The 21043-nt window shown below is 41.4% G+C and overlaps 1 protein-coding gene and 1 pseudogene across 1 annotated transcript in view; both read left to right on the forward strand.

The window, feature by feature from the left end:
• The window catches only part of LOC112259670 (vasoactive intestinal polypeptide receptor), a 124844-nt gene that overhangs the window by 101814 nt on the left and 1987 nt on the right, over positions 1-21043 (forward strand). Inside the window, exons 9-12 of the mRNA XM_042329147.1 lie at positions 8964-9030; positions 9141-9232; positions 14968-15097; positions 20837-20878. Coding sequence (XP_042185081.1) covers positions 8964-9030; positions 9141-9232; positions 14968-15097; positions 20837-20878 — 331 coding nt within the window. The remainder of the gene's footprint in view (positions 1-8963; positions 9031-9140; positions 9233-14967; positions 15098-20836; positions 20879-21043) is intronic.
• Positions 5618-6484, forward strand: LOC112260924 (annotated as a pseudogene).

Genomic DNA, 21043 nt, shown 5'->3' on the forward strand with positions numbered 1-21043 from the left:
GTCTGTCCAACGCTGGTCCGACCAAGCTGACTCCACACTCCAAGACTGCTTCCATCACGTGGACTGGGAGATGTTTCGTATTGCGTCAGACAACAACATTGACGAATACGCTGATACGGTGTGCGAGTTCATTAGAACGTGCGTTGAAGATGTCGTTCCCATAGCAACGATTAAAACATTCCCTAACCAGAAACCGTGGATTGATGGCAGCATTCGTGTGAAACTGAAGGCACGAACCACTGCTTTTAATCAGGGCAAGGTGTCTGGTAACATGACTGAATACAAACAGTGCAGCTATTCCCTCCGCAAGGCTATCAAACAAGCTAAGCGCCAGTACAGAGACAAAGTAGAATCTCAATTCAACGGCTCAGACACAAGAGGTATGTGGCAGGGTCTACAGTCAATCACGGACTACAGGAAGAAACCCAGCCCAGTCACGGACCAGGATGTCTTGCTCCCAGGCAGACTAAATAACTTTTTGCCCGCTTTGAGGACAATACAGTGCCACTGACACGGCCTGCAACGGAAACATGCGGTCTCTCCTTCACTGCAGCCGAAGTGAGTAAGACATTTAAACGTGTTAACCCTCGCAAGGCTGCAGGCCCAGACGGCATCCCCAGCCGCGCCCTCAGAGCATGCGCAGACCAGCTGGCCGGTGTGTTTACGGACATATTCAATCAATCCCTATACCAGTCTGCTGTTCCCACATGTTTCAAGAGGGCCACCATTGTTCCTGTTCCCAAGAAAGCTAAGGTAACTGAGCTAAACGACTACCGCCCGTAGCACTCACATCCGTCATCATGAAGTGCTTTGAGAGACTAGTCAAGGACCATATCACCTCCACCCTACCTGACACCCTTGACCCACTCCAATTTGCTTACCGCCCAAATAGGTCCACAGACGATGCAATCTCAACCACACTGCACACTGCCCTAACCCATCTGGACAAGAGGAATACCTATGTGAGAATGCTGTTCATCGACTACAGCTCGGCATTCAACACCATAGTACCCTCCAAGCTCGTCATCAAGCTCGAGACCCTGGGGCTCGACTCCGCCCTGTGCAACTGGGTACTGGACTTCCTGACGGGCCGCCCCCAGGTGGTGAGGGTAGGCAACAACATCTCCTCCCCGCTGATCCTCAACACTGGGGCCCCACAAGGGTGCGTTCTGAGCCCTCTCCTGTACTCCCTGTTCACCCACGACTGCGTGGCCATGCACGCCTCCAACTCAATCATCAAGTTTGCGGACGACACAACAGTGGTAGGCTTGATTACCAACAACGACGAGACGGCCTACAGGGAGGAGGTGAGGGCCCTCGGAGTGTGGTGTCAGGAAAATAACCTCACACTCAACGTCAACAAAACTAAGGAGATGATTGTGGACTTCAGGAAACAGCAGAGGGAACACCCCCCCATCCACATCGATGGAACAGTAGTGGAGAGGGTAGCAAGTTTTAAGTTCCTCGGCATACACATCACAGACAAACTGAATTGGTCAACTCACACAGACAGCATCGTGAGGAAGGCGCAGCAGCGCCTCTTCAACCTCAGGAGGCTGAAGAAATTCGGCTTGTCACCAAAAGCACTCACAAACTTCTACAGATGCACAATCGAGAGCATCCTGGCGGGCTGTATCACCGCCTGGTATGGCAACTGCACCGCCCTCAACCGTAAGGCTCTCCAGAGGGTAGTGAGGTCTGCACAACGCATCACCGGGGCAAACTACCTGCCCTCCAGGACACCTACACCACCCGATGCTACAGGAAGGCCATAAAGATCATCAAGGACACCAACCACCCGAGCCACTGCCTGTTCACCCCGCTGCCATCCAGAAGGCGAGGTCAGTACAGGTGCATCAAAGCTGGGACCGAGAGACTGAAAAACAGCTTCTATCTCAAGGCCATCAGACTGTTAAACAGCCACCACTAACATTGAGTGGCTACTGCCAACACACTGTCAATGACACTGACTCTACTCCAGCCACTTTAATCATGGGAATTGATGGGAAATGATGTAAATATATCACTAGCCACTTTAAACAATGCTACCTTATATAATGTTACTTACCCTACATTGTTCATCTCATATGCATACGTTGATACTGTACTCTATATCATCGACTGCATCCTTATGTAATACATGTATCACTAGCCACTTTAACTATGCCACTTGGTTTACATACTTATCTCATATGTATATACTGTACTCGATATCATCTACTGTATCTTGCCTATGCTGCTCTGTACCATCACTCATTCATATATCCTTATGTACATATTCTTTATCCCCTTACACTGTGTATGACAGTAGTTTTTTTGGGAATTGTTAGTTAGATTACTTGCTCGTTATTACTGCATTGTCGGAACTAGAAGCACAAGCATTTCGCTACACTCGCATTAACATCTGCTAACCATGTGTATGTGACAAATAAAATTTGATTTGATTTGACATGGAATATCTCTCTGAGCATGGTGAAGTTATTAATTACACTTTGGATGGTGTATCAATACTCTCGGTCACTACAAAGATACAGGCATCCGGAGAGGAAGGAAACCGCTCAGGGATTTCACCATGAGGTCAATGATGACTTTAAAACAGTGTGGATGGATCAACAACATTGTAGTTACTCTAAAATACTAATCTAATTGACAGGAGTGGGGAAAAAAAGCAAACTGTGTGTTTGCAACAAGGCACTGAAGTAATACTGAGAAGAAAAAAACGGCAAAGCAATTAACCTTTTGTCCTGAATAGAAAGTGTTACGTTTGTGGAAAATCCAATCCAATACATTTGATTCAAATGTGACTAATTCCATTCTCCATTCTCTTGTTAATTCGACCATGAAGGCCTGATTCACGCAGTCTCCTCTGAACAGTTGATGTTGAGATGTGTCTGTTACTTGAAATCTGTGAAGCATTTATTTGGGCTGCAATTTTTGAGGCTGGTAACGAATGATGGTAACGAATAATGAATTTATCTTCTGCAGCAGAGGTAACTCTGGGACTTCCATTCCTGTGGCGGTCCTCATTAGAGTCAGTTTCATCATAGCGCTTGATGGTTTTTGCAACTGCGTTTGCAGAAACTTCTTGAAGTTCTTGAAATGTTCCACTTTGACTGACCATCATGTCTTAAAGTAATGATGGACTGATGTATCTCTTTGCTTATTTGAGCTGTTCTTGCCACATTATAGTCTTGTCTTTTACCAAATAGGGCTATCTTCTGTATACCACCCTTACGTTGTCACAACACAACTGATTGGCTCAAACGCATTAAGAAGGAAAGAAATCCCACAAATTAACTTTTAACAAGACACACCTGTTAATTGAATTGCATTCCAGGTGACTACCTCATGACGCTGGTTGAGAGAATGACGAGAGTGTGCAAAGCTGTCATCAAGGCAAAGGGTGGCTACTTTGAAGAATATAAAATATATTTATATTTTGTTTAACACTTTTTTTTGGTTACTACATGATTACTTCCATGTGTGTTATTTCATAGTTTTGATGTCTTTACTATTACTCTACAATGTAGAAATTAGTACAAATAAAGAAAACCCCCGGAATTGGTAGATGTGTCCAAACTTTTGATTGCTACTGTACATACTGTGCCGTGAAAATGTATTTGACCCCTATTTTTGCATAGTTTGATTCTGAATGTTATCAGATCTTCAACCAAAACCTAAAAAATAAAGGGAACTTGAGTTTACAAAAAACAAACAAAATTGATACTTATTTAATTTACAAAGTTATGCAACACCCAATTCCCCTGTGTGAAAAAGTAAATGCCCCCTTACAGTCAATAACTGTTTGTGCCACCTTTAACTGCACTGACTGCAACCAACCACTTCCTGGTACTGTATGACCACTTCCTGTAGTTGTTGATCAGTCTCTCACATCGCTGTGGAGGAATTTACTGTAGCTGCACTGACTGCAACCAACCACTTCCTGTAGTTGTTGATCAGTCTCTCACATCACTGTGGAGGAATTTACTGTAGCTGCACTGACTGCAACCAACCACTTCCTGTAGTTGTTGATCAGTCTCTCACATCGCTGTGGAGGAATTTACTGTAGCTGCACTGACTACAACCAACCACTTCCTGTAGTTGTTGAACAGTCTCTCACATCGCTGTGGAGGAATTTTGGCCCACTCTTGCATGCAGAACTGCTTTAACTCAGTAACATTTATGGGTTTTCAAGCATGAACTGCTTATTTCAAGTCCCGTCACAACATCTCAATTGGGATTAGATCTGGACTTTGACTAGGCCATTACAAAACTTCAAATGTGTTGATTTTTTAACTATTTTCATTTAGACTTGATTGTGTGCTTTGGATCATTGTTTTGCTGCGTAACTCAGCTACACTTCAGCTTCAGTTTACAGATGGATGGCCTGACATTCTCCTGTAGAATTCACTGATACAGAGCAGAATTCATGGTTCCTTCTATTAAGGCAAGTCGTCCAGGTCCTGAGGCAGCAAAGCATCCCCCAAACTATCACACTACCACCACCATGCTGGACCATTGGTATGAGGTTCTGTGGAATGCAATGTTTGGTTTTCACCAGGCATAATGGGGCCCATGTTATTCAAAAGCTTGACTCAAGTTTGCCAAAAAGCACTTGTGTCACGTGTGCTCCCTCTCAGGCCTCTAGGTCACCAGGCTGCTCATTATGGCACACACCTATCACCATCGTTATGCGCACCTGATCAGACTCACCTGGACTCCATCACCTCCCTGATTACCTTCCCTATATATGTCACTCCCTTTGGTTCCTTCCCCAGGCGTTATTGTTTCTGTGTCACATCTGTGCGTTGTTCCTGGTTCTTATTATGATGTGTTATTAAAACACTCACTCCCTGCACTTGTTTCCCGACTTTCAGCGCACATCGTTACAGAATTACGGCTCACCTTCTCTCGGGGGAAATGACGTCAGGTCCGGGAGCCGCTACAGGCTCTCATGCCTCAGACAGGTCGCCAGGCTCCCCTGCCTCAGCCGGCTCGTCGGGCTTTCATGCATTTGCCAGATCGCCAGGCTCCCCTGCCTCAACCGGCTCGTCGGGCTTTCATGCATTTGCCAGATCGCCAGGCTCCCCTGCCTCAGCCGGTCTGTCAGGTTCCCGCGCATCAGCAGGAGTTACCGGTCCACTCCTGATCCCCAGAATCATTCCTTTGGTTAGTGTCCTGCAGCTGGAGCCGAACGTGCTGGGGGTACCATCACGTATGCTCTCTCTCCGGCGCTCTAGGTCACCATGCTCCTGCGTCTTAGCCGGATTGACAGGTTTCCTGCACCTCTGTGGCTGGAAGTCGGGGAGGGGCTACTATCACGTGTGCTCCCCCTCCGCCCTCAAGGTCACCAGGCTGCTTGTTATGGCGCTCACCTGCGCGTCATCAGACTCACCTGGACTCCATCACCTCCTTGATTACCTGCCCTATATACAGTAGGTCACTCCCTTTGGTTCCTTCCGCAGGCGTTATTGTTTCTGTTCCAGTGTCATGTCTGTTGCGTTGTTCGCATTTCTTATTTAATATTATGTTGTGTTTATTTATTAAAACACTCACTCCGCCAGATCACATCCGCTGAGCAACAGCCCAGCAGAAGTCCATTTTTGTGTTTTTTATATTTCTGAGCACAGCAGTGCAGTAAACATTTTCAACTACTCCTACATCTTTCCTACATCGGCATCCGTTACTCTAATGAAATCTGGTGTCCCAAAGGGTGAGCACTGCCTTGTAGACATGGACTCCAAGGCAGGGGAACTCTTCAGCGCTGAGCCAGCCGACGCTGCTGGATCCGGAGGTGGATCCGGAGGTGTCAAGGGAAGGCTGTGGCTGCCCAAAGGCCTCTGGCCCGGTGTGGCCAAGGAGTGGTTTGATCGTCGCCGTGCGTCCATCCCGGGGCTGGCTTTGTGGATCACAGGAAGTTCACCAAGCCCCGCAACTTTGGTGAACTGTGCCAGAGGGTGGTGCACAACTTTGATACCTACAACAGCAACTACACCTTCATCTTCCTTGGCCTCATCCTCTACTGCATTATCAGCTCTCCCATGCCGCTGATTGCTTTGGCAGTGTTTGTTGGTGCCTTCTACATCATCCACCTCAAGTCCCTGGAGTCTAAACTGGTCGTCTTTGGAAAAGAGGTGACCGGACCTCACCAATTGGGTCTGGCTGGGGCAGTCTCTTTCCCTGTGTTCTGGTTGGCTGGTGCAGGAGCTGCAGTGTTTATGGTCCTGGGCGCGACGATGTTTGTGATTGGCTCTCACGCTGCCTTCCGAGAGCTGGAGGGAGGATCGGAAATGGAGGAGCTCTTCATGGAGCCTGTGTGAAGGCATGGTGATAGAAGAATCTGTATATCTGTGCCATTATAGCGTCTGTGACAGCATTGGCAGCGCCATTGAGGCTACAACCCATAAGAATCCCCACGCTGGAGACTACTTTAAAATGGCAGAAGCACAGTGGAAGCCCTGAAAGGGGGTTGCCCATGCTAAAACAGCCTTTTGGCCTCTTATCTTTCTCTGTGTGAACCCTCAACACTCACCTTTGACCTTTTTTTAATACAACAAAGAATGCACCTTGTCATGCCTCTGACGTGATTTGTTGTTACTAACCCTCTACAACTCTGTAAGACCCTGCTAATACTCCATTTAGAAGAATATGTTGATTGACTGTCGTACGCACAAAGAGTGACTGAGACGTGGTTCATGTACCTCAGCACACTTCATACTGTGTGCCTACTTCATACTGTCTTTTGTGACTGATACCTCTCATTTTGTGTTTAATATCAGTCAGCCTTTTGTTTATTGCCTCTACCGTCCGTTTTAATGTTCCCTTGTGGATATCTAATAATACAAAATGTCACTCGGTCAACTCAAGACATGTCACGAAAAGCTTTAACATCGCCACAGTAATAATTCTGATTTTTATTTTATTCCTATATAGCTGATGTTGAATAAGTCCTCAGTGAGCACCATTAAATTGAATGAGGGAAGTAACATCAAATCGCCAACCCTTCTCTGACTGGGGAAGAAGTGCCATTTGAAGCTTTACAATGTATTTATCCAACTAGAAGTAATGGTTCTTTGAGACAAATTGCATTTTCTTTAAAGCAATGCTTAATGGATATTCCAGATACCTAATGGTGATCAAGCATTATGTTTAAATTATATTTTGTATTGTACCTACTGCATCTACTTTTAGTCGTGTGCAGGCATGTGGTGCAGTGTTGATGGGAAACTTTTCATAATTTATTAGCTCTGCTTTATGGCTTTGACATTTAAAGATCAATATATATTTAAAAAATTAAATATAGATTTCATACTTGTCATGCTATCTTTTTGCTATTTTATTTTTTATTTTTAATGACAATTGGGAAGTGCAATAAACTATCCTACCCAAGAAAAAGAAAACAAACACTCACTCCCTGAACTTTCAGCGCACATCGTTACAACCTGGATGACCATTACGAAGAATGTTCTATGGACAAATGATTCAAAAGTGTAACTTTTTTTGGACGACATGGGTCATATGAGTTATAGTTGTTCTGTTAAGCACATTTTTACTCCTGGACTTATTTAGGCCATAACAAACGGGTTGAATACTTATTGACGCAAGACATGTCCGCTTCTATACATTTAAAACAAATTCTATAAACAAAATTCCACTGTGATTAATATGGGGTATTGTGTGTAGATCAGTGACACAACATCTCAATTGTATCCATTTTAAATTCAGACTGTAAGACAACAAAATGTGGAAAAGTAAAGGGGTTAGAATACTTCCTGCAAACACTGTACATGTATATTTTGATATTCCTGGGATACTTGTTTTTTTTTTAAGGGTGTTTTTTTTATAAGGTGACCCTGCTAGATAAAGTCCCCCCTTATCTCACCTCGCTGGTCACCATAGCAGCACCCACCTGTAGCACGCGCTCCAGCAGGTATATCTCTCTGGTCACCCCCAAAACCAATTCTTCCTTTGGCCGCCTCTCCTTCCAGTTCTCTGCTGCCAATGACTGGAACGAACTACAAACATCTCTGAAACTGGAAACACGTATCCCCCTCACTAGCTTTAAGCACCAGCTGTCAGAGCAGCTCACGGATTACTGCACCTGTACATAGCCCATCTATAATTTAGCCCAAACAACTACCTCTCCCCCTACTGTATTTATTTATTTATTTTGCTCCTTTGCACCCCCATTATTTCTATCTCTACTTTGCACATTCTTCCACTGCAAATCTACCATTCCAGTGTTTATTTTTATATATATATATTTTTTTTACTTGCTATATTGCATTTACTTCGCCACTATGGCTTTTTTTTGCCTTTACCTCCCTTATCTCACCTCATTTTCTCACATCGCAAATATACTTATTTTTCTACTGTATTATTAACTGTATGTTTGTTTTACTCCATGTGTAACTCTGTGTCGTTGTACCTGTCGAACTGCTTTGCTTTATCTTGGCCAGGTCGCAATTGTAAATGAGAACTTGTTCTCAACTTGACTTCCTGGTTAAATAAAGGTGAAATAAAATAAATAAAATACTACAGTGCCCAATTATTCAGTTCATAGAACCATGGTATGAATTTGTTAGACAAATGATTATTATAAACTGCCAATGCCACATTTCACATTACATGGCCACCGTAGCATTGTAGCAATGTTACCTGAACCTGCCATGAATTTCCTGTGGTGATGAATGGTTGGTCTCTAGGGAGGCCGTTCAGAGGACTTGATATTGTAGTGTTCCCCACAGTAGGCAACCGTGACAAAAATCCATGTACAATTTCATATTTTATTGAATGATTTTTTTTGTTTTTTTACAATGATACACATCTTGGTCATCTTGAATTTTAAAATGGTAAAGAGAGTTTTGCCTTAACGTTGTATGTATCCATTAGTATCTAAATAATGTGTGTGTGTGTGTGTTGGTGACATCTTCATCCTCTTCTCCTCCCTCTGTCCTCTATAGGTGTTGGGACATTATTAACGACCATCCCTGGTGGATCATCAAAATGCCAATATTACTGACCATACTGGTATGTCACACACACACACACATACACTGGCCTAGCCGATGATTGACATTTTACATACAACTCTACATTCTAGTAATTAAATGTCAGCCCTCTTTGATTCCCAAACCCAGGTCAACTTCATCCTGTTCATCTGTATAATCCGGATCCTGCGTCAGAAAATGAATTGCAGAGACATAGGAAGGAAGGAATCTCATCAATACTCGTAGGTTTTGTTGTTGTTTACTTTCCCAGCTGTTTTATTTCAATTCACTAGGATGTGTTCATATCAGGATGTCAATATATGTGAAGCTGGTATGCACTCAAAAAAAAAAAGAGATTCAGGGTTTCTGTTTAGTATTTTGTTCATTATGGGGTGCTTAGATAGACAAACGTATTCAGCCTAGGCCCCATTTACACCTGGTTCTAACATGCGTCCTTTGTTCTGATTGTGCCCACAATTTTAGACAGGTGTAGATGACGCATTGTGATCTGACTGTTATCAGATCATATGAAGTGCAAACAGATAAGATAAGGACAACAGCAGGGGAATATGAGGACGAGGAGGTACGCCAGGTATAAAGGAGGCTAGTGTCATCAGCGTCTCAAGGTTCTTCATTGTGATCTTGTTATAAGATACCTACTCTATAAACTATAGTTAGCTAACATTCAACCCCCCCCCCCCAAAAAAAAACAGTAATTCGTAAAAGGTAACTTTGCGTGTAGAAGTTGTGCTTTCTGTAAAACGTATGTTTGAAGCAGATCATTATCAACCATAAATATAATCTAGACTCCTGTATAACCTACAACTCATGTAGTTTGTTTGTTACATTTTTTTGGTTAATTTTACGCTGGTCAGACAACACGGAGACTGACAATCCGTCTTAATGAACGACGCAGCAATATTACGCGCTGTGATTCGCCTCTCCTGTTGCCAGACATTTTATGGAAGCGGGCCATTGAACTGGAAGCGGGCCAATACACTTACAGTGTAATGGTATAGAAAAGGTTTGCGCTAAACGCAGAGGTGGCAATATTGAAAGAACTCTCCTGTAGAGAGTTCTTTGGATTTTTGAACATTATGCACACGACACCCATGTGGACTACTCATTTACCTAAGGATCGGACACTTTTTTTTCAATTTTCGCCTAAAATGATATACCCAAATCTAATTGCATGTAGCTCAGGACCTGAAGCAAGGATATGTATATTCTTGATACCATTTGAAAGGAAACACTTTGAAGTTTGGAATTAATGAAATTAATGTTGGAGAATATAACACATTAGATCTGGTAAAATATAATACAAAGAAAAAACATACGTTATGAAAAAAAAGTTTTAATCATCTTTGAAAGGTCAGAATGTATTATTCCAGGTTAGGCACAATTTTGATTTTGGCCACTAGATGGCAGCATTGTATGTGCAAAGTTTTATACTGAGCCAATGAACCATTGCGTTTCTGTTCAAAATGTTGTGTCAAGTCTGCCCAAGTCTGCCCAAATGTGCCTAATTGGTTTATTGATACATTTTCAAGTTCGTAACTGTGCACTCTCCTCAAACAATAGCATTAGATAGAATAGAATGATTTCACTGTAATAGCTACTGTAAACTGGACAGTGCAGTAAGATTAACTAGAATTTAAGCTTTCTGCCCATATCCAATATGTCTGTCCTGGGAAAATGTCTTGTTACTTACAACCTCATGCTAATCACATTAGCACACGTTAGCTCAACCGTCCCACAGGGGGGGACACCGATCCTGTAGAGGGTTAACCGTTTGTTTGTAAATAGAGTGGTGGGTGGGGTGTTGGGAGGCACCATTTAAAGAGTTGTCTGACGAGATAACATGACAGTGCTTAATCACCGGAGAGTTGATGAAGTTTGTCATTGGATTAAACATCATAGCACAATTCACTGAGGAAAGTTTTGTTGTTCTAACGTGCTTTGTGAAGAGGTGATTTCTTTTAACATCCTTCACCTTTTCATTGGCACATTGCAGCCAATCTATTTAGGTAATTTCTTTGGCGTAAACATACTTTCTGTATGTTCTGAATATTCTTTGTCAGTACTACAGATTCGGCGTATATAATAAAGTTGGCTTATTGGTCAACTCTTTTGAGCGTTCACGGATGGTAACTATTTGCGAGCAATAAGAGGTTTTTATCTTTTGGCTTCCTGTAAACATCTTCAATTTAAGCCTACTAGAGAGTGTGTGCCCTCAGGCCTGGAGGAAAGCGAAAGTCATTCCGCTACCCAAGAATAGTAAAGCCCCCTTTACTGGCTCAAATAGTGACCAAGCAGCCTGTTACCAACCTTTAGTAAACTTCCGGGAAAAAATGTGTTTGACCAGATACAATGCTATTGCACAGTGAACAAATTGGCAACAGAATTTCAGCACACTTGTAGGGAAGGACATTCAACAAGCACAGCACTTAACACAAATGACTGATGATTGGCTGAGATAAAATGATGATAAGATGATTGTGGGGTCTGTATGTTAGACTTCAGTGCAGCTTTTGACATTATCGATCATAGTCTGCTGCTGGAAAAACATATGTGTTATGGCTTTACACCCCCTGCTATAATGTGGATAAAGAGTTACCTGTCTAACAGAACACAGAGGGGGTTCTTTAATGGAAGCCTCACCAACATAATCCAGGTAGAAGCAGGAATTCCCCGGGGTAGCTGTTTAGGCCCTTTGCTTTTTTTCATTTTTTTGTCTAATGACATGCCACTGACTTTGAGTAAAGCCAGAGTGTCTATGTATGCGGATGACTCAACACTATACACATCAGCTACTACAGCGACTGAAATGACTGCAACACTTAACAAAGAGCTGCAGTTAGCTTCAGAGTGGGTGGCAAGGAATAAATATTTCTAAAACTAAAAGCATTGCGTTTGGGACAAAACAGTCACTAAACCCTGAACCTCAACTTAAATCTTGTAATGAATAATGTGGAAATTGAGCAAGTTGAGATGACTAAACTGCTTGGAGTAACCCTGGATTGTAAACTGTCATGGTCAAAACATATTGATGCAGTAGTGCCTAAGATGGGGAGAAGTCTGTCCATAATAAAGCGCTGTCTGCCTTCTTAACAACACTATCAACAAGGCAGGTTGTACAGGCCCTAGTTTTGTCGCACCTTGACTACTGTTCCGTCGTGTGGTCAGGTGCCACAAAACAGGCCCTTGGATGTACACAGAGCTAATATTAATGTCAATCTCTCCTGGCTCAAAGTGGAGGAGAGATTGACTTCATCAATACTTGTATTTGTGAGAGGTTGAATGCATCAAGCTGTCTGTCTAAACTACTAGCACACAGCTCACACAGCTCAGACACCCATACATACCCCACAAGACATGCCACCAGAGGTCTCTTCACAGTCCCCAAGTCCAGAACAGACTATTGGAGGCACACAGTATTAAATATAGCCATGACTACATGGAACTCTATTCCACATCAAGTAACTGACGCAAGCAGTAAAATTATATTTTAAAAATTGATTAAAAAAACAACTTATGGAACAGTGGGGACTGTGAAGCAACACAAACATTGGCAAAGACACACACACACTGTATTGTATTGTAATGTTTTTAAAATGGTATAAACTGCCTTAATTTTGCTGGACCCCTGGAAGAGTAGCTTCTGCAACATACAAATTCAAACACTGGTAGCTATATAGCTTCCCAGATGATTTATACACTTGTACTTCAACAAGATGGGGCGGCAGGGTAGCCTAGTGGTTAGAGTGTAGAGGCGGCAGGGTAGCCTAGTGGTTAGAGTGTAGAGGCGGCAGGTAGCTTAGTTGTTAGAGTGTAGAGGCGGCAGGGTAGTCTAGTGGTTAGAGCATTGGACTAGTAACTGAAATGGTTGCAAGTTCAAACCCCTGAGCTGACAAGGTACAAATCTGTCATTCTGCCCCTGAACAGGCAGTTAACCCACTGTTCCTAGGCTGTCATTGAAAATAAGAATTTGTTCTTAACTGACTTGCCAAGTTAAATCAAAAAATGAATAGTTTCAGTACCCTTGTCCATTGAGAAGGAGATGGATTGGAATCTAGAGTTAATATAAGTAATTTGGTGCCAATGATGTACCTGTTCCATGCATCTGTAAGAAGTATTCATTGTCAAACAAAAAATCATTTTTGGACAGAACAATTTTTTACAAATCTACCATGTAATTGGTCGGTGGTTTTTGTGATTTGCACCTGTTGAAAATACGATAATGCCTCGGCCAGCTTGATTCGCTATATTTCTATAAAGTGCAGCAACATGAAGTGTAACAAACCATTCTCCTTCATCAATGAGTGGATTTTCAACAAGCAACAAGCAACCTGTAGTATCTATAATGTAGGAAAAAAGTCAGGTCACTCAAGGTTGAATATGGTAGACTACAAATTTCGATACATTTTCACCTAAACAACCATCCCAGAAACAATTGGTCTCATTAGGAATATTTGTATGACACTTATGGACCTTATTAAGTCTTTATATAACGGGAGTTACAGGGAAATACATAATAAGGAATTTGAATTATTTTTCTAAAAGCCAGTTGCTCTGTAGACCAAGTTTTAATAAGGAATCTAATTCCGTTTTGTGATTAGCTGTGTGGTTAAGCAGAAGGCGTTTATAGTACTTCTGATCGGCAAGCATGTCTTACATTTTCTCAACATACTTGCATGTGTCCTGTACTACAATACTAATCCATACCATCCCACCCTAATCAGAGTTTTTTTTGTAAGGCTCTTATCATTTGTCAGCTGCTCTAATGCTAATCTCTCTGAGGAAGAACGGTTGTTAATTCTATATCTCTTATGATTGTTCTGTTGTAAAGTTTGATACATTTAGCTTTCTACAAGTTTACGATAAGTATTGATCCAGGCTGTATTACGATAAGTATTGATCCAGGCTGTATCACGATAAGTATTGATCCAGGCTGTATCACGATAAGTATTGATCCAGGCTGTATCACGATAAGTATTGATCCAGGCTGTATCACGATAAGTATTGATCCAGGCTGTATCACGATAAGTATTGATCCAGGCTGTATCACGATAAGTATTGATCCAGGCTGTATCACAGTAAGTATTGATCCAGGCAGTATCACGATAAGTATTGATCCAGGCTGTATCTGTATTGATCCAGGCTGTATCACGATAAGTATTGATCCAGGCTGTATCACGATAAGTATTGATCCAGGCAGTATCACGATAAGTATTGATCCAGGCTGTATCACGATAAGTATTGATCCAGGCTGTATCACGATAAGTATTGATCCAGGCTGTATCACAACCGGCTGTGATTGGGAGTCCCCTTAGGGCGGCGCACAATTGGCCCAGCGTCATCCGGGTTTGGCCGGTGTAGGCCGTCATTGTAAATAATAATTTGTTCTTAACTGACTTGCCTAGTTAAATAAAGGTTAAATATGAATATATACATTTTAAATGATAGATGGATTAAAAGTGGGGGGAATAAACTTGCTCTTTGGTTTAAAGACAGATGATGTAGGAGGTCTTTTTTTGAGTGCGGACCAGCTAAACAATTTTGGAATTCTATAAAATTTTGGTCGACGCACCTTTTCTGAGGGCAGTGGTCACAACTTTCATATCAGGTTGTACAACATTTTACCCTACCATTTGTAATATTGTTCTTCAGGAAAGACATCCTGCAAAGACACCCAGCTCTGAGATATTGCTGTAAAATACCCCCCATCTACAGAAGATGGTTAGCTTCACCTCTGTCCTTTTGATTATTGGTAGATATTTGGAAATGTGAACCGTCTGGAATGTTCTCTATCCAAATCCACAGTCCAGAAATATCGACAATATTGGTATTTTTTCTGTCTAGCTCACCATTTAGAATATAACATTCCAGATGATCACACAAAATAAAAAAATATTCAAAGATATACTGCCCCACCAAAAAAATCAACCCTCATTCTGTCTGTTGTTCTGATCCACAGGAGGTTGGCTAAATCCACACTACTGTTGATACCTCTGTTCGGAATCAACTACATCATCTTTGCCTTCATCCCTGAAGACATCAACACGCGAATCAGGATGGTCATTGACCTGATTCTAGGATCCTTCCAGGTAGGATGGTCATTGACCTGATTCTAGGATCCATCCAGGTAGGAAGGTCTTTGACCTGATTGTAGGATCCTTCCAGGTAGGATGGTCATTGACCTGATTCTAGGACCCTTCCAGATAGGATGGTCATTGACCTGATTCTAGGATCCATCCAGGTAGGAAGGTCATTGACCTGATTTTAGGATCCATCCAGGTAGGAAGGTTTTTAACCTGATTCTAGGATCCATCCAGGTAGGAAGGTCATTGACCTGATTCTAGGATCCATCCAGGTAGGATGGTATTTGACCTGGTTCTAGGATCCTTCCAGATAGGAAAGAACTAAGGCCTCCATGCAATAATATAGCATGTAGGCCTTAGTATATGATGACTTACTGTACAGTCAGGCCAAAAGTGTTGAGAATTACACAAATATTAATTTTCAAAGTCTGCTGCCTCAGTTTGTATGATGGCAATTTGTATATACTCCAGAATGTTATGAAGAGTGATCAGATGAATTGCAATTAATTGCAAAGTCCCTCTTTGCCAGGCAAATGAACTGAATCCCCTAAAAACATTTCCACTGCATTTCAGCCCTGCCACAAAAGGACCAGCTGACATGTCAGTGATTCTCTCGTTAACACAGGTGAGTGTTGAGACCATTCATGTGTGGGGTTGCTTCTCAGCCAAAGGAGTGGGGCTCACTCACAATTTTGCCTAAGAAAACAGGCATGAATAAAGAATGGTTTCTACACATCCTCCGAGAGCAACTTCTCCCAACCATCCAGGAACAGTTTGGTGATGAACAATGTCTTTTCCAGCATGATGGAGCACCTTGCCATAAGGCAAAAGTGCTAACAAAGTGGCTCGGGGAACAAAACATTGATATTTTGGGTCCATGGCCAGGAAACACCCCAGACCTTAATCCCATTGAGATCTTGTGGTCAATCCTCAAGAGGCGGGTGGACAAACAAAAACTCACAAATTCTGACAACTCCAAGCATTGATTATGCAAAAATGGGCTGCCATCAGTCAGGATGTGGCCCAGAAGTTAATTGACAGCATGCCAGGGCGGATTGCAGAGGTCTTGAAAAAGGTCAACACTGCAAATATTGACACTCTGCATCAACTTCATGTAATTGTCAATAAAAGCCTTTGACACTTATGAAATGCTTGTAATTATACTTCAGTATTCCATAGTAACATCTGACAAAAATATCTAAAGACACTGAAGCAGCAAACTTTGTGGAAATTAATATTGGTGTCATTCTCAAAACTTTTGGCCACGACTGTATAACTATCTTGTATCAAATTACGGAACACATGGGTCATTCTATGAAAATGGTGGCTTTCCTGTCCTGGCCCTATTCACCAGGAAAAACAATTAAAAGTGTGAGTTAATGAAACAAAAAATATTTTTTTGTTTTGTTTTAATTGAAGTGTTTTATTATTAATAAAACATATGTAAGACAGTTATATTGCAAACAATGTTTATATATATATATATATATTGTAGAGCACTGTCAGTACCATGAAATTGGCTTGTCCCTCGGGTCAGGAGTCATGGTTTAGTGACATATTTTGAATTTTAAAAATATATTTTTCTCCCTCTTTAAATGTCATAATACAAAGGAAAGTTATATAGTTATTTAGTGGACTAATCACATAATATGGCTTTATTTTTTTGATAGATATGAGGTGCTGCTGAAAAGCAAACTCTCTACAGACAGCGCAGGCATGCTGACCCACACCACAGAGCAGCCTACCTTGAACAAAAACAGCAGACTTAAAGGATTTAGAGAGTCAAAAAAGAGAGAGTGAAGGATCTCACAGAAAGGGAAAAAAGACAGGAGCGAACAAAATGGCGGGTCAGACAGGCAAAACACAGATAGAGATTGAGATCAGGAATAACAGTGTTGACCCCCCTCCATCCACTCCAGACAGTGAACCCAGTACTGCAGGGTCATAATTGCGACAATGTGTCTGTAGGAAGACATATGTACTCTGTATCTACAGAGTTCGTCTGACAAGTGTATTGTGTTCTTTTGGCCCATCTTAATCTTTTCTTTTCATTGATATTGGGCAGCAGGGTAGCCTAGTGGTTAGAGAGTTGGGCTAGTAACCGAAAGGTTGCAAGTTCAAATCCCCGAGCTGACAAGGTACAAATCTGTAATTCTGCCCCTGAACACGCAGTTAACCCACTGTTCCTAGGCCGTCATTGAAAATATGAATTTGTTCTTAACTGACTTGCCAGGTTAAATAAAGGTAAAATAAAAAATGGTATAGTAACTCCAGCTCTTAAATTCTGTACAGCACTTTGTGACATCAGCTGATGTAAGAAGGGCTTTATAAATACATTTGATTGATGATTGTCCAGTCTGAGATATGGCTTTTTCTTTGCAACTCTGCCTAGAAGGCCAGCATCCCGGAATTGCCTCTTCGCTGTTGACGTTGAGACTGGTGTTTTGCGGATACTATTTAATGAAGCTGCCAGTTGAGGACTTGTGAGGCGTCTGTTTCTCAAACTAGACACTAATGTACTTGTCCTCTTGCTCAGTTGTGCACTGGGGCCTCCCACTCCTCTTTCTATTCTGGTTAGAGACAGTTTGTGCTGTTCTGTGAAGGGAGTAGAACATAGCATTGTACGAGATCTTCCGTTTCTTGGCAATTTCTCACATGGAAAAGTCTTCATTTCTCCGAACAAGAATAGACTGAAAAGTTTTTTTTGTTTCTGGCCATTTCGAACCCACAAATGCTGATGCTCCAGATACTCAACAAGTCTAAAGAAGGCCAGTTTTATTGCTTCTTTAAATCAGCACAACAGTTTTCAGCTGTGCTAACATAATTGCCAAAGGGTTTTCTAATGATCAATTAGCCATTTAAAATTATAAACTTGGATTAGCCAACACAACGTGTCATTGGAACACAGGAGTGATGGTTGCTGATAATGGGCTTCTGTTCACCTATGTAGATATTCCATAAAAAATCTGCCGTTTCCAGCTACAATAGTCATTTACAACATTAACAATGTCTACACTGTATTTCTGATCAATTTGATTATATTTTAATGGACAAAAAAACGTGTTTTTCCATCAAAAACAATGACATTTCTTAGTGAAACTTTAACTGTAGTGTACATATTATCTGTAAGGTCCCTCAGTCAAACAGTGAATTTCTAACACAGATTCCACCACAAAGACCACGGAGGTTTTCCAATGCCTCACAAAGAAGGGCACCTATTGGTAGATGGGTAAAAAAAACAGACATTGAAAGCACTGTGAGCATGGTGAAGTTATTAATTACACTTTGGATGGTGTCTCAATACACACATTCACTACAAAGATAAAGGTGTCCTTCCTAACTCAGTTGCCAGAGGGGAAGGAATCCGCTCAGGGATTTCACCATGAGGCCAATGGTGACTTTAAAACAGTTACAGAGTTTAATGGCTGTGATAGGAGAAAACTGAGGATGGATTAACAACATTGTAGTTACTCCACAATACTTTTATTGAACCTTTATTTAACTAGGCAAGTCAGTTAACCTCTATGGGAGGAATAATACATTGTAGCCTTTCTCTTGCATTTCAAAGATGATACAAATATAAAAAATAAAAACGCATGTTTTCTTTTATCAGATCTAATGTGTTATATTCTCCTACATTAATATCACATTTCCACAATCTTTAAAGTGTTTCCTTTCAAATTGTATCAAGAATATGCATATCCTTGCTTCAGGTCCTGAGCCACAGGCAGTTAGATTTTGGTATGTCATTTTAGGCGAGAATTTGGGGGGAAAAGGGTCCAATCCTTAAATTAAGAACAAATTCTTATTTACAATGACAGCCTACAACAAGACACTAAAGTAATACTGAAACAAATGGGGCAAAGCAATTCACTTGTTGTCCTGAATACAAAGTGTTATCTTTGGGGCAAATCAAATACAGCACATTACTGTGTACCACTGTCCATATTTTCAAGCATTATGGTGGCTGCATCATGTTAGGGGTATGCTTGTAATTGTTTATGACTGGGGAGTTTTTCAGGATAAAAAAAATAACAGAATGGAGCTAAGCACAGGCAAAATCCTATTGGAAAACCTGGCTCAGTCTGCTTTCCACCAGACACTGGGAGATGAATTCACCTTTAAGCAGGAAAATAACCTAAAACACAAGGCCATATCTACACTGGAGTTGCTTACCAAGAAGACTGTGAATGTTGTGACCAAGCTACAGTTTTGACTTAAATATGCTTGAAAATCTATGGCAAGACCTGAAAATGGGTTTCTAGCTAGATCATCAACCAATTGGAGCTTGAAGAATTTTGAAAAGCAAAGTGGGCATATGTTGCACAATCCAGGTGTGGAAAGCTTTTAGAAACCTCACCAGAAAGACTCGGGTGTAATTATAGCTGTAATTGCTGCCAAAGGTGCTGCTATAAAGTATTGACTTAGTGGTGTGAATACTTAAGTAAATTCGATTTTTCTGTAATTTTATTTTCAATAAATTTGCAAACAAACCTAAAAACATGTATTAAGTTTGTAATTATAGGTTGTTGTGTGTAGATGGAGTGAGATGTTTTATTTATTTAAATCGATTTTGAATTCGGGGTGTATTCATTCATGGGGAATGAATACTTCCTGAACGCGTTGTAAGGATATTAACAATATTCTGTAATTAGTCCCAGTCAGTCTAGTATTTTAACTGTTCAGGATGTAAAGAATGCAATAGGTCTATGTTCTCTGCATTCTCCAAGTGTAAAAAAACAAACAGCGTAATACAGTCATAGGATTTGTAATAATGAGGTTTGATATCCTCCCTGTCCCCATGAGATTTACGTTCTGTGTTATGAGTTGAGGTTGAGGTTGAGCCAAACAGGCCATTTGCGGTAAAAGAGAAAGAGATACAGAATACCACAGGGAAACTGCTGCAGGAGCTTTTCCTGGCTATTAGGGAATATGAAGTAAACACTTGAATCATATGGCACAGAAAGATACATTTTCATCCATCTAACCATTTAGATATGTGCACTAAATAGAACTGAATATATAGACAGATTATATAGCGTAATGTACAACTCAAGTATGTAAACCCTCGACCCTTAAACTCTCAAGAAGCTCTCACAAGTCATTCTGACTTTATATTTTCTTTCCAAACACCCAGGTCATTTGTGAGAGCAATGATCTAGTTGTTATGATAGCAGTCTTAATTTATATCTGCTTTAAACTCGTATTTTCCCTCGGGAAAAACCTCTCATGTCCTCTCTGCACAAAATTCTATCAGGCCCAGAATTAATGACCCTACCTCATGCTGAATTTGGTCATAATCTTTGGGATCATTTTTCAGTCTTCCACAACTGCTCTGGCTGAGTCTCTCTGGGGCAAAGGCCTTTCTATGAAACAGAACACTCATCATCAGGAATCCTAATGATCGATTGTTGTCTCCTCTCTCTCTCTCTCTGACTCGCTTTCTCTGTCTGTCTCTCTCCGTCTGTCTCTCTCCGTCTGTCTCTCTCTCTCTGTCTCTCTCTCTCTGTCTGTCTCTCTGTCTGTCTGTCTGTCTCTCTCTCTGTGTCGCTCTCTCTGTGTCTTTCTGTCTGTCTCTCTCTCTGTCTCTCTCTCTCTCTCTGTGTCTTTCTGTCTGTCTTTCTGTCTGTCTCTCTGTCTGTCTCTCTGTCTGTCTCTCTGTCTGTCTCTCTGTCTGTCTCTCTGTCTCTATGTCTCTCTGTCTCTATGTCTCTCTGTCTGTCTCTCTGTCTCTGTCTCTCTCAGGGGTTTGGGGTTGCAGTCCTGTATTGTTTCCTAAATGGAGAGGTAATAACATGCACACGCCACTCCACAGACACAAAATGGTTCCTAAGATGAGCTGACAATGTTAGGCTAAATTTGGAATACATTTTTGGATCCAATACTGTAAACTTTACATTTTTCTCACACCGAGAGTCTCACTGTGTCTATATGTTAGACACAGAAAGAGAT

The sequence above is a fragment of the Oncorhynchus tshawytscha genome, linkage group LG10, assembly GCF_018296145.1.
Source record: "Oncorhynchus tshawytscha isolate Ot180627B linkage group LG10, Otsh_v2.0, whole genome shotgun sequence".
Taxonomy (NCBI): Eukaryota; Metazoa; Chordata; class Actinopteri; order Salmoniformes; family Salmonidae; genus Oncorhynchus; species Oncorhynchus tshawytscha.